The 14,944-nt window shown below is 40.4% G+C and overlaps 1 protein-coding gene across 4 annotated transcripts in view; it reads left to right on the plus strand.

Annotated features, from left to right (window-relative positions):
- The window catches only part of ABL2 (ABL proto-oncogene 2, non-receptor tyrosine kinase), a 48,189-nt gene that overhangs the window by 15,613 nt on the left and 17,632 nt on the right, over positions 1-14,944 (plus strand). The window contains exon 1 of one of the 4 annotated variants that reach the window (XM_062004297.1): positions 8,265-8,315. The exons of 2 other annotated variants lie outside the window; for them this stretch is intronic. In XM_062004297.1, coding sequence (XP_061860281.1) covers positions 8,306-8,315 — 10 coding nt within the window. In that variant the 5' untranslated portion in view covers positions 8,265-8,305. Of the gene's footprint in view, positions 1-8,264; positions 8,316-13,164; positions 13,271-14,944 lie in introns of those variants that run through there. One more of the 4 variants, XM_010210734.2, reaches the window with a different exon arrangement.

Consider the following 14,944-nt stretch of genomic DNA (forward strand, 5'->3'; position numbering starts at 1 on the left):
CTTGAAGTAAAACTTTTACAAGATATAGCCTGTTTGTATCCTGGTCACCTGAATTACCATATAAGGTTGAATTGATGAAAAACTTGTCAAAAGACAAGCTTATCACTGCCACAACTGTGCTGCTTCTTTACCAGGACTGGTTCTCATCTAGCCCTGTGCTGAGCCAGTGCAGGGAGCCGAACTCTGAAGTGCTAGTTTGTTTTCCTGACACAGATTACTGCACATCAGATACATGTGGTGATGAGCACACTGGAAGCAGCAAAGGAGGCAGCTGGGAGCAGAGGAACCAAGCACCCATCTGGCAGCAGCTTCAGCAGGGTTTGCTTAGCCACATGGTCGATCCACACCCTCAAACCTTTAGCAGAATAGTTCAGTGATTTTGTCTCTGTCTGCAGGAGGGCTTTGAAATTGCCAAAAAAGTAAAAAAATCTAATAGGCTATACACAGACACTTAGTATAGCAGCTTTGCTAAAGAGATACTATCTGAAACAAGCCCCTGAAATTTGTCCTTTTAGATTCCTTGCAAATCAGAAACAAGTTAACTCAGCTGCTTTGGAGTCAAAGGCAGTATCTCTTCACAAGAGGTTACTTCCCCAAGTTTCTAAGAACAAGATAATCTCTTTTTTGGTTTAAGAGTGGGAGTTTTTTAATGTATATTTTACTTCAGTGTTACTTCAGTTCTTGGCCTTAATGGCTTTCCACCATGCTTACACATGTATGCCTTGAATGAAAAGCTAATTATAACCCAGTGCCCATGAACAGCAGCTCTTCATTGCTGTTACTGAGTTGGTGAGACTGACAGCTAAAGGGAAAGGCTAGCTGTCCTTCAAGCTGAAACTAGGTGTGAACTTAAAGTTGGATCAACAAATGGCTCATTTGACCAATGTTTCTGCCAAAAGAGTCTCAGTTCTGTGAATAAATCTGTGGTCTTAATTTATCATGTAATTGGAAATTAAGTTCTTACACTGGTAAACTTCTGCTACTTTTTAATTGGATCTAATTCTTAATATAGAAGTTTTTCTAAACAGTCACATTTGACATTACTAATAAGAGAACATGCCAGCCTAGATTAGTCAGTCCTTTTGAGGACTGATGCTGCTTAGTGTATTTGATCATAGGACATTGATGTTTGCCATTACTCAGCTTTTCCATCTGCAGAACCTGAGGTGTGACCCTGCATTTTTAATTTACTGATCTTTAGTGAAATAGAATACTTCGTGCTCAACACGTATCTCTGATGGATATTCACCAGGCTTACAGCTTTGTATTTCATTCATGGATTTGTGTGCTGTTTAGCTTCATGGATACTTCACTTGGTCTTTCTAAGTGCTCCAGAGGTGTTTTGTTTTTTGGGGGCACAGGCGATCTGTTCTTGATGAAGGCATGACCTTAAGAGGTGTTTGTCCCACAATTTCTGCTAATCCTTTATGTAGGATCTTCAGCATCCTTGCTGGAGGAGCTTAGTTGTGCTGGTTTCTTCCAGGTTCCTGAATTTTAGCTCTTGGTTCAGTTTTTCAGGGATTGGCCATGCAGGCTTTATAAAAATTTAACATTGTATGATTTATTTTAGACTGTAAGAGACTTAGAGCTCTAACAAATAATATGTCCATATAAACATCTTTCCTTGCCTCACTTCCCTCACAGTGTTTGACAGCTTTGACATCTGCTGAAGTCTATAGCCTATCCAGGAAGTTGTTGCTTCTAAGCACAGCACACAGTTATATTGGCTTAAAGTGCTTAAAGTAGCTTGAAAGCAGTGGGAAGACTGTTTCTGGCAATGATGCAGATGGGCAGGAAACGTCATTAATTCTAAAGACCCTTCAGATAACTTTCAAATATTAATTAGCTTCTGCTTATAGAATCTTCTAAGCCAAAAGACCCATTTTAAACGTGCATGGTACAGCAGCTTTCAATCTGAAGTTAATGGTACCTGCTTCTGGATGCTCCATTGCTTGCCCATTAGCAGCTCCTGAGCTGAGGTATGTCTTGTAGTTTGCCTCAAGGGTACTTTTTCCAAGAAATTTGAGAGTTAAGTAGCAGTCACAACAGCACAGAATTCCAACAGAGAAATGCCCTAAAAGGCAAGATTTTAGGGGCCAGAAGCTGTCAGCAATTGGCTTGCAGTAGTGCTAAAGAAAAGGTCTCCACAGGATGAGATAGAGAAGCCCTTGGCAGGAAGCAGTATCTATATGGGATGGTAAATATTACGCCTTGAGAAGAGCTACAGTTATTTTGACAACACTGAAATGCAAGATTGACATAGCTAGATGCTGTAAATAGTAGAACTGTAACTGAAAAGTCTTCTCCCAAGCTACTAAATACCAAACCTGCTTCAGTTTCCAGTATCTGGATAAAAGGCAGGAGACAGCCTGTAAAGCAAGGAGCCATAATGTTAAGTCAGAGCTGAGTGCAGGCTCACCGTCCTTTCGATTACTTGAATATTTTATTTGAAGTAGATTTGAACTGTGAGAGGCTCAAGAGAGGGAATGATTTTGAGAGCAACATTTGCAGTACTGCCTGTTGTCTTGGAAATTCCAGCTTAAAGACAGCACCTGGTGTACTGGTACAGCCGAGCAGCAAGCCCTGGTCCCACTGGAAGCACTTAGAGTGGCTAGTTCTTGAAAGGATACAATATAGCCCTGTGTAATCCAAGCAGTCAGCTGTCCTGACAACCTATATAGTCCAGAAACAACTGGGAATGTTTTTCTGTGGAGTGGGAAGAAGGAATGAGGTGGAACTCTTGTCAAGTTAGAAAAAAAAAAAAATCTTAATTGAACAAGATAGAAGGACCTTTCTTGGCCTTTCAGACCAGGTGTGAAGATGCTGCAAGCAAGTTCCCTTCTGGATGACACAGACTTTGGTCTCAGTCTCAGTTCCTAAATTAAGAAGCAGCTTTATGTACCTCTCTCAAAAGCAAGCTCCGTGGCAAAACTGGAAGGATCTTGCCATGAAACCGAATGCAGCTAATGTTCCTTTGTCAGAGATCTTATTTTCTAGTTTAGGTGAAGTCATCTTTCACTTCATTAATTTCTCCATTCTTTGATGGATGGTGATGGCAGAGTACAGATACCATTCCTCCTATGGGCTGCAAGTACTCCTGTGAGCTATGTGAATGACTGAATTTCTCAGATTTGTATGACAAAGACATATTTTTAACTTATTCATGCACATCACATATCACTAATAACTGATGGCATGTGAAAACTGCCATCAACTGAAATGGCAGTTTCCATGCATTTCCACGTGTCACCGCTACCACAGGCATAAAAACTTCCAGTGCCACAAGAAGCAAGGCAATATTGATGCATTGTCCCAGTTTGTGATGAGCCATACTCCTTGGCTCTGTAGAAAACCATGTCACTATCCACAGTAAAATCCACAAAACCTGATTTTGTAGATGGATGCAGTTTAAGAACTAACCAATACTTTACAGAGGGAGAGGAAACAAACTGCTGAGTGAGCTGCGATGTCAGACCTCCCACAGGGAACTTCCAGCCCTTTCCCTCTTCCTTCCTCCCTCAGAATATATATAGTAAATAGAGTAAATTAAGCACTAGGGGAGGTGGCACCCATGGCAGAAGCAGTAATAGAGACTAGAGAAGCCTTCAGTTAAAAACAGCTGACAATATACTGACCAATCCTCTGAGCATCCCTGTCGTACCACCACGAATAGTGGCAGCAGGAGAGGTGTCTCAGACAGCCATGCCAGTATTAAGTGGGAGGAAGGCTCTTTAAATAACTAGCACTGGGTCTTGTTCTCCAACTGTGTCAACATTAAGTTGTTGTTTCACCCTCTGAACAGGAAAAATTAGTAATTGTGTGGCAAGCAAGTGACAAAATGAAATAGTTTCTTTTTCTAGTTGCTGAATCTGTTTTAGAAGGCAGCAGATACTTGCCTTGTCATTTTTCTTTTTTTATTCAAAAGCCTCTATGCAGCAGATGAAAATCAGAACAAAAGAGAAATAGATTTGGTTAAAATCAGGGGAGAAGCACTCTATTGAACTGAAGTAATCCAAAAGAACTCTTGTCTGTGTTTTGTTTCTGGATGAGTATGTGCATTTTGGAGAGGCCCAAGGCAGCGTTTATCCCTTCCTCTTCATTGTTTATCATAGCATGCTTTTAAGACAGTGTGCATATCAAATCTTGAAAAGCCTGCCTTCCTTTTACAATATAGCTTATGTTGTCTGTCTCCTCATATTCTAGGTGACCTGAAGGTTTTGCGGTACCAGTTCAATAAAATTTAATCTAATTAAGTTAGGATTGCCTCAAAGCCCTTTACAATCCTACATAAATCCGTACAACTCTTTTCCTCTTCCATATTTCCCCAGATCAAGGAGGGAATATTTTCAGTGTTGCAGAAAATCAGACTTAATGTTGAGGTTAACATTGTAAATTGGCAACAGATCTTGGCTCTTGTGGGGATTTGTCCTTTGACAAATCATTAGATAAATCTGGAATTGCAGCTACCTCCATCATATTTGTCTATAGATCAGATTCTGTCCTTGCTAGCGTAATTTAAGATTAATCTAAGCATTTTCCACACAGGTTCTGAGTTTTGAAATGGCAGTCTTTAACTGGGTCAAAAGACTTGGCCTGATGTTTCTGGAGAATTAAGTCACTCGTTTCCACACTCTTGTACTTTGTTTGCTTTTCTTTACTGCTCCAAAAACAAATTAGTTGGAAAAAAACCCCATCTACAGGATGTTTCTGCTCTGTTTGCATCCAGGCACATTCAAGTTTCCCATCTCCTGTAGTATTTCTCCCTGGGGCCTGTTATACCTTCTGTAACCAATCTAGTTCACCGGTTTCCTCTGCAAAGTCATATTTGTCCTTTTTTGAAGTGCTTCTTACCACAGGAGAGCAGCATCTGGTGGCTTAACCTGATCATAGACTGTACTAGTCACTGATTATAGGATGTAACTTTGGAATGAACTAATGTTTTTGTTTAGTGAAAGGATGCTAGAAATGAAACAGCTATCAAATAGGAATAAAGAAAATGTCTTTTACTCAACTTCATCTTTTCAGTTTGCCTGTATTTTAATTAAAAGCTGCTTTCTGACTGACAAATTATATAAGGGAAGAAATCAAATAGCAGGATGGTAAAGTTACTAATAATATTATTAAAGACAGTATACTGAGGCAAGTTGACTGAAGAATTGCAGGAGGTTGCAGGTGAAAGAAGAAGTACAAGATTTGCTGTAAACACGTGGAAAGTGGTACACAGAGGACTGGTTCTGGCCTTGCATGTGAGGTATTTAGCTTTGTGCTGGCTACTACAAAAAGAGTAATAAATCTTTGAGCCATAATAAGACAAAATATTGATAACATTTAGAGTTACATAGTCCAAAAAACAGAGTGTTAGAAAAGGAAAAATATACAGTTCTGACATCGTACAAAGCTATGGTTTGAACACTGCATGGAATTCTGATTGGATTGTCTGGAGAGGTATATGGTAGAGCTAGAAAAAACACAAAGGAGGACTGTATGAAGATGCCCAAAGTCAGCAACAACATCATACAGCCTAAGACAATCTCTTCAGCCTGAAAGAGCAGTGGGTGAGATAACACAAGGTAAAGGCCTATGAAAGTCACAGGTGGCAGGGAAAAGCACCAGCAGGTAGTGATTGTTCAAGATTTGCCACTGTACAGAGAGGATAATTAAACTAACAGATGTTGTGTTCAAAACAAGAGCTTGTTCTTTATTCTGCAGTGTGCAGCTGAGCTATTGATATCATTGCAGCAGGATATTGTTTTTGAGGAGTTTAGTTTTAATTACTTCAGGCAGCAACCGGAGAAAATAGCAGAAGCTTGTTAGAAAGTTTAATGACGACGCCACCAGCTCTAGCTCAGAAACCTTGAGCTGCAACATGTTGGAGGCTTGGGAAGTATTTTTGAAATAATATCACTACCCCTTCTCCAGACAACTTCTGTTAGCAATGGTAACAGCAGGATGCTGGGCTGAGAGTGATCCAGTCTGGTTGTTTTTACATGCTTTAAGAATCCCAGTTTGAATCTTAGCTGCATAAAATTCTCTCAGGCTCAACAGATTGGCTAGTCTTAACCTCTTCTCAGTTGACTATTTTTAAAGCAATTTTTCATTTATTGTTCTGACCAAAAACATCAGATCTACTGAATAACACCCATCACAAACCTAGTTAATTAGATAAGCGGTTTTCAATCCCCATGCATTTAACTTGCTATCTTTGGCTATTTGTTTACATATTACATTTAGTCTTTATTATAAACCCAATTTTATTACTACACCAGCAAATCAAACTGACTTTTTTGTAGCTTTGATTACTTTTAGGAATATTGACCTTTCTTAGTCTTACAGTAGGGGTTTTTTTTCTCCTTCAAAATGGTATTAATTCTGCCATAACTCAGCAAGGATTTTCCAAAATATGTTAGTTCAGTGAGTACATTCTTGTGTTAATACTGAACTTAGACAGACAAGGGCTAAACACCTCTGTTGGATTCGAAAAAGCAAGTGTAGTGCCACAGCCTGAAACTGCAAAGCTGTGGGTGCTGAACTAGGAATTCTCCTTGCACCCGGCCGGGGGCTCGTGTTACCCCAGCTATTTCGCAGCTGTTGGAAGCGGCGCTGGTGAATGGAGCCCCTTGTCTGCTCAGCAGAGCCAATTACAAGCGCCTGGGCTTTGCCAAGGGGAAGTGGCACAGCAGCCAGTAACTAAGTTTAGCGCGACGGATGCATTTCTCTGACTTCATACCTGCACGTTCACACAGCCCCCCACAAAAGTGAATCAGCCCATAGGGCTGGGAAGGAGCAAGGCAACTAAAACCACCTCAGCCAGGGCTCAGCTGAACGTCGGACTCTGGCAATCTCCTGACAAGCATCTATCATAAGATTTTTTTCCTGGTTCTGAAGTTAACAAGACAGCATGCAATTTTGGGGCAAGTATTCATGCTAAAGCTCAGCTGTGCTTGGAGGAAAGGAAATGCTGGTTTGCTTTCTAAGACAAATGTATTTCAAAGGAGGCAAGATGACGAGATTATTGTAGTCAAATGAAGTAAATATTTTAAAAAGGAAACCCCTTCTTTGTTCAAGAGAAGAAAACGGCTGTGGACAATGGCTTGAACAGCATATTGGATGCTGACCAATGAGGCTGACAGTTTTGTAATTTATTTTTAGCTAGAGTTTTGGTTTGTTTGGTTTTTTTTAAACAGAAGTATGGTGTAGTTTTGGCAGTTGCTGTATATTCAGTGTGGGTGGACAGAACTGAGAAGTCTCATCTGTGGAAACAAGCATTTTGGGATTTCATTAAAAATTAAACTAATGTACTGGAAACTGAAGCTTTATCAGCTCACCTGGGGAGCTCTGCCCTCCGAATATCCTCCAACAGGTAAGCAGTGCTGCCTGTCCAAGGCACTTGCAAAAAATGTGTACTTGGGCCTCATGTTGTAACATTGGCTCAAATTTGGGCAATTGGATTGATGATTTTTTTCCACACCTGAGATTGCAAGTCAGTGAGTTAGTCTCTACCCTATCCTTCCAAGTTTTCCCTTTAACTTGAAAGGCTAAAGATATTTCTCAAAAAAACAGCTGAGAAGAGTTTAATGTGGTCATTGTTCCAGGTGCTGACTCTAAAGAGAGTACCTAATACTGGAAGACTTCTAATAAGATGTGATTATGTCACTTGGAAAGCAGTTTGGACATTTATGTCACATAAAGCTCTGATCAGTTAGTGCTTTCCATCTGCAAAATAAACCTCTCACCAGCTAGACTTTGCTAGTGTAGACATTTCTGGCTTGCTTAGGTGCTGGTTGAACCATGGTTTTTCCAAGTAGTCCTTTTTGCAGAAGAGGTCTTACTTCAAATGTTTGTCTTAACACAGTGAATAAATAGCTGTTCATTTAATTTGCTTGGAAGTAGATAATATCTTGACCTTGATCTGGCCACTATTAACAACTCCTCAGGAATTCTCTTGGAGTGCAGTGTAATCCACATTAAGCAACTTCACTCCCAAAGTACTGATCAAAAAGTGTTAAATGACTTGCTGTAAGCTGTCATACTGTTTGGCCATCCCACCTTTTCTGGAGAAGGACTCCATGACCTAATCCTACTTACCCTTGATACTGGAGAGGTTTACTGGAACTTACCACAACAGAGGAAGAAAGTCAAACAAACTTCTGAGCTACACGTATGCAGCTTCCCAGTTATCTTTGAAAACTGGGTGTTCCTTCATAAGCATTTTTCTCCCTAAAACTGTAATTGTGGGAGTAGTTACTGTCCACTATAGGGAGAGCTCGGAGGAACAAAGGTTGGAACTTCATCACGTCAGTACTCAATGGAAAGAGGTACGTTATACAAAGTCTCTCACATTGGTAGTCTCATTGCTTGTTCCTAGATAACAGAAATTGCAAAGCTCACTTTGTAGGAGCTGAACAAATACTTAGTCATTAAGGTACCAAACACTATTATACAGTATTCAGGATTTTACAAAGAGGTAATATTTGTAGCTGTTTGTTATAAAATCCTTTTTGCAAATAATTTTATTTATATTAAAATATCCTGCACTTCAGAAAAGTGGTTTTCTTATTATTTGTTCTTGGGTTTTGGTTCCTCACTCAGAAGCATATTCAAAAAAGTCACATTGGTACTTGGAGTGGATTGTGGTGCTTCTGACCATTCCTAGTACCTGTAATGGGAAACATCTGTTGTACCTTTTAATAACTGTTAAATCCATCCAGCTCTCCTGTGCTCACAGAAGTTCCTCACCCTAAAGGTTTTTTTTAAAATGTATCTAAAAACTTGCATCATTTATCCCAGAGTCACTTTGCTGACAGAGTTCTGTGAGAACAGGAAATCTTAGAGCTAACAAAGCCGGTTTATTGAGTTAGCAGTGTTTGTACTGAAGATGGTCAATACCTCATCTGCTTTGAAATTCCCTCTTAAAACAGCAGTGCTACCAAATGCTTCAGTGGAAGGCTTGGTTGCTTACAGCCTTGTACAGTTGTTCTATGAAGAGATTGCATGAGTGAAGAGATCTATGAAGAGACTGAAGATTTTCAGATGAATACTTTGGAGTTTAAGCTTGTTTCATACTGGATTCTGCACTAAAGAGATACTTCTTTACTAGAAATTAGTTGAGGAAAAAATAGGGAAGCACTGCAGCAGGTTCATACATTGGTGTAACTAAATCAACTGAGATCAATTTGTTTCTCTCCTTCTACTACTTAAAGTTCAGTAATACCAAAAAAACCAAACCTTGTCTTTCCTTGGATTTTTATATCAAGCTGGTCAAAAGCAGGTCTTCGAGGTAAAGACCACCCCCCCCCCCAATGAGGGGAATATCATATGCAGGAGCTTATGTTGCAAAATAAATCTGCTCCTAGGAGGTGAGGTGTATGGAGAGCTTTCAGGTTTCTTCATATATTTTTCTTCTTGATATCAAAGGTCACTTTTATGGACCTTTTCTACTTCAGATAGATTTTGGTAGTTGGTGTTACCAGTTTGACTTAAACATTTCTTTTTATACGATATGAGCTGTTCACGATGCAGTTTTGTCACTGACTGAAATCTCCTCCCATTCTGTCTCTTCTAGCCTGGGACCATAAATAGAAACCTATTCCTTACCCATCCCAAGTTCTTGGCTTGGAGCTGTGTTTCTTGGCTTCATTCAGTGGGTTGTTTACAGTACTGAACATTGCACCACACTGTGGGAGGCCCGAAGACTAACTACGGATCTGTGCTTAGCTCAAGCAAACCACATTATTAAGAGTCTGGTTGCTTGCAGGAGAGGAACACCTAGGAATGACATTTAGTTAGGTTGCCTGCCTTTTACCAAAGCCATATGTGAGCTGTCTGACCCTTTTAAACTGTATTTTTTTTCATGGCCACATGTATGTCAGCAGAAAGACTAGGTGGTCCACTTAGGTAAGGCCTGAATTCTCTTACACTGTGAAGAATGTTCATAGGTCTGCTTCTATGCTGCCACATCATTAGACAGCAGGAACTTGGCCTGTTCAACACTGGTATGCTTTTTAGGACATTGTTGAGTATTTTTGGTTAGTAAGGAAGTGCTGAGACTTGGCATCAGAAACAAAGCTACTGTAGAACTTGATACTTTTCCAATCGTGTCAGCAAAATAAGAAACCTGCTTGCTGCTATGTTATCGGTTTCATTTCCTCATATTCATTAAGGCAGAAATCCTCCTACTAACAAGCTGGTTAAAGATCTTTAAGTCTAGTGATGTAGAGTGATGTATGTTTTGAAGATGCAGTGAAAAATAACAAATTAAACTAGCAGCTATTAGTTATTGATGGCCTGTTTTCTGTGCTCTGCCTATTTCTTTGTTAATCTTAAAAGCAAGTGTATAAAATGAGTCTGTGTGATGAAATAGCATTGTGGATGTTTATGTTGGTGTTGAGTTTAAAGACTCAAAATGAAAATAAAGTGAAAGATGGGGCATATACACACTTGTATTCAAGTATCCCTTTGTGGAAATGGCATGTGAGTAGACAGAAGATGAAAGACTGTGTATGTATATGCACACACACAGCGCCTATGTTTTTTGATCCAAAGTGCTAAGATACCCGATTGAGACTGCATGCAGTATAATATTTACCCCATAACCCTTTCTCTGTCTTCCTTCCATTGATAAGCCAGTCACTTTGGCCTGCTACCAACACCACCAAAGCCTTTTCAGAGCTGTATTTCCATTTACACATTCTTTTATTTAAGAGAAATTGACAGCTGGTTCATAAATTCAGACTATAACACATTTTTTAGAAGCTCCCTGATCTGTACATTTCAAAGTGACATAGTTAGCAAGATTTCCTTACATTCAACTTCTTTCCACCACTAGAAAAGCTAGAAAAATGCTTCTGAATGGATGATTTAAGTTTTACAGAAAGGGTAACCACTCTCAGGAAACGGCTTTGAAGGACACCACAGGGAATAGTCTAAAGAGCTGGGAAGAGCTGCTGTGCCTCAAAGGTTGATTCTTCCACTGAGGAAGCTGAGTATAGCAGAATTAAGATTTTATATTGTGTACTTTCTGTGAAGGGAATGGAAACAGGATGCAGATGGGGTGGATGCAGATGTCAAGGTGATGGCCTACAGTGTAAAATAACTATCTAGGAAAATCAGTTGTAGAAGAAATAACACTCATCTAGAAGGTAGAGGAGTGCCTGATTTTATACTGCCTGGGTGCATTTCATAGGATTCTCTGAACAGCTGTACATTGGGCAGGGACACCCCATACCCTCCCCCCTGAGAAACACCTTTAGGAAGGTGGCTGGAAGGATGCAGGCACAGCATTACCCTATGAATGAGAAGCTTACAGCCAAAATGTTACTTGCCCATAATGCCAGTGCTGGCCGCTGCTTGATTCCCATCATGAGCTCGTTAACAGACCAGTCAGCCATTAGGCTTGGGCTAAGCATATTCTGACAGGTGAAAAATCGATGGGGTCAATGGATGAGTATTTGCAAGTTGCATTATTAATCCAACCTTACTTTCTGCTGATGCTTCTTTGTTCCAAATACCCATTACTCATCTGTTGTATTTTAACTAACAAGTAAATTTACTTCAGCTACAGTTATTAAGTGTTACAGTTAGGAGTAGTTTAGCCACAAATCCATAGGTCGTTTGTCATCTCCTGGTACCGTTTCAGACCCACCTGAAATGTGCATTTATCACAAAGCTCATCTACATGTTTCTGAGGCTACCAATTTTCTACCAATTGTGCTTTTTCTACCAATTGTGCTTTTTCTTGTGTATCCTAAGGTTAGTATAAATACCAGTGTAATCAAGAGCACTTGGAGCAAATAAGAGGGGAGGAAACAATAAACCACAAGAGGAAAAAACAGGAAAAGAAAGCAAGCTTAGGAGTTTTTAAGTAAAGGCATCTCAGCCTCTAACTACAGAGCAGTATGCTACAGGATTCACTGAGTTTGGTTTTGGAGGAGGAGAAGAGGTCACTCACTTGGCGGAACTTTGGGCTAAACAACATTATGCAGGTCTCCTAAGGTAATTTCTTTGATTATTTTTCCTACATATGTTAGGTGATGGTGGCAGAGAAAATAACTCATGTCATAGGCCAGACAAGGAAAAGCAACTCCTCATCACCACAGCATATCCACACTTCATATAGGGTTTTTCCACGTTCCCAGCCTTACAAAACACAAATACTTAGAATAAGCCAGGTGGCTCATTTCTTACCTTTAACTTGATCTGAGTTCACATCACATGGCATGTCTGCTTTTCTCACTGTGAAGTTCATGGATTACAGAAATGTTGCACTTTTTTTTTTTCCCTTGGTGGGCTGCAACACCTCCTCTCCCCCTACAAAAGCCAAACCACTCCCTTCCCTTCCCTTTTATACCCCTTCCAGGCCCACCACCCTCCCAGGTGCGACTGCCAGGGTGATAGCTTGTTCTTTAACCCTTCCTTGGCTAGGTGTTAGAAGGAGCCTGTCCTGCTGCAAACCATTGTAGCCTAGAAAACCAGGGCTTTTAATCAATTCATACAAGAAATCTTATGGGGTTTTAGAGGTAATTTGATGGTGTCCTTTTGGAAAACTCTCCTGAGTCTTAGTAAATCAGCAAAGGCAGATCAGACTGGGTGTACTGTACTGCTCTTGCTTTTTGTTTCTTTCTGAAATCCTGAAATGTTCAAGAGGGTCTACTTGCTCAGTACTTGTACATCTCTTAGATGTGTATTTTCACTAACATCATTTCCTGTTGATTCATGTAAATAGTACTCCAGCAATGATGAGTGGAAAAATGAGCCAATCTGGGCGGTCCCCTTAATGGGTGATCTGTTTTGTACTGTGTGCGAAAGAATTTCTCCAAGGAAACCATTTGCTTTCTTCCCAAACACTTTGTTGCCTAACTCATAGTGGAACTAAATTCTGTCTTTATAGCTCATCTTAAAATTGTTTCAACTTGCAGTCCAGTCCCCACATCCTCTGTTTGCTCAGCGTTCCCTGGGAAGCTCCACCCTCACTTCCAGCTAATAACCACGTTACCCTGCCGCTCGATTTTCCCAGTTTCTCCTTCACCCGCTCAGCAGTGTTTCCTTTTTCACTGGACACGAGCCTTGTGAGTAGCAGTTGTCTGCACGTGGTGGCATTTTTGCTGGCAGTGGCAGCCCAGGACTGCTCAGGTCAAGCAGCCTCTTCTTCTTGCTGTGAAGCAGAGTATGATTGTGGGGACGGTCCTCTTCCAGTCTACCAGCTATGGCAAAGAGGGCAAGCTGCTCTGCTGCCTTGGCGAGGAAGCCTCGGAGCCTGGCGTGAGTTTCACAGGTATGATGCTCAGGGATGTGATGCTCTGCCATCCCTTTCATGTATTTCTCCAGGTGCTTCAAGAAGGATGTAGGTCCCTTCAAGTCTGTCTTCGTCTTGTAGCATGAGACCAGCCACAGGCAGGACTGAGATTGCCTGCTTTTATCTAGGTTTAGGGTTATTGAAATGCTTCCTGTTTATGAGTATACAGTTAGTATTTCAGAAGTAAGAGAGAGACCACTTCTGGACTTCATGATGATTCTAAGCTGTGAGATTTAGTATATGCTACCTCCTGCTTTTGGACTGTGAGAGTGGTAGTTATTGTGTTGGCAGCACAGAGTAGGGGATAAAGCACCCCTTAACACATTGGCTGAATAGGAAAAGCGTTCATATCCGGAGAGAAGCAAATTGTATTGTGGGAATGAAGAAAAGGAAGGAGATGGATGAAGCACAACTTCCTTGCAGGATTGTGTATTACTTGTGTGCTAAATGATTATGCAAGTATAGGAAATGAAAGTGGAAATATATGCTTTATGGTTAGCCTTTAAAAGGACCTGACACAAAGCAAAACTTCCAGCTCATTTCCTTACACCTCCTGTGAACAGAGCTTGCAGACTATTCAGTTGGTATATGGGTTGTGATATGCTTTGGATATCTTGGTTTCTTTAGTGATATCTATGAGACTATCAAGTTTCACTGACCTTCCATATACTTAAGTATTGGATGGTTAGAGAGCCCACGCTGTATTGAACACCATAGGTTATTATGTAATAATAACCTGCAAAAGGTACTTTGCTATCCTGGTAAATGCCCATTTAGTAGATACTGAGCAACCTTTACAGTTACTTAAGCATCCAGGGTACTCTAAAAATGAAAGTGAAGGAAGTTAGTGAGACATGAACTCTTAAAAGCATTTCATTTTTAGGTGATGTGCTTTTTAGGTAAGCACTAGAGCTAAGTGGTTGAAGCTCCTCATCAAACATTAACTTCCGCTGGCTTTTTTTTGTACATAACGTATGTATTAAAAATATGTGCCAGCCTCTCAGGCATTCCTGAGGAAGTGGTAGTAGTCCCACATCTGCTTTGGCTCCTTGCTGGAAGTTTTGTGTGGGCAGACCTGCTCAGTGCCAAGCAGCAGGTGACGTTTCTGCTGGTTTTACCTTTGCTAACATGCCCACTGATGGGCTCAGCGTGGGCAGGCTGAACTGTTACCAGGCTTCTCGAAGCTTACCCATCGAGTGCATGGGGAAACGCTTAACTGTGCTGCCTTTTAAGTAGGGTTTGGATGCACAGTTCGTGAGCCTTTCTGGCTTGAGAACCAAACACTGCAAATTTCTAACAATTCCATATGTTTTTGTTTAAAACCTTTTACATTTTGGCAGATACATAATTGTAAGAAGTTGTTTAAAACACTGTTAAGATATTTTGGAGTTGAAAGGTCAGGTATTTCTTGGCAGCACTGCTTACTTTTAGCAGAGATGTGTTGCCAGATTTCTTGCATAGCACATTTGCTCAGTGACTTTGCTTAAGGCACTGAAACACTCTAGTACAAGTCACTGTAGGGTTATAAAGAATGTGTTATTTAACTAAATATGTATTTTTAGAACATAAAGAGAGATGGATTTAGGAACTGGTCTTCTTTCCTGGTGCTTAACAACTGGACATACATATGCATACACTGAGCCCTAAAAATAG

The sequence above is a fragment of the Colius striatus genome, chromosome 10 (assembly GCF_028858725.1).
Source record: "Colius striatus isolate bColStr4 chromosome 10, bColStr4.1.hap1, whole genome shotgun sequence".
In the NCBI taxonomy this organism is placed as follows: domain Eukaryota; kingdom Metazoa; phylum Chordata; class Aves; order Coliiformes; family Coliidae; genus Colius; species Colius striatus.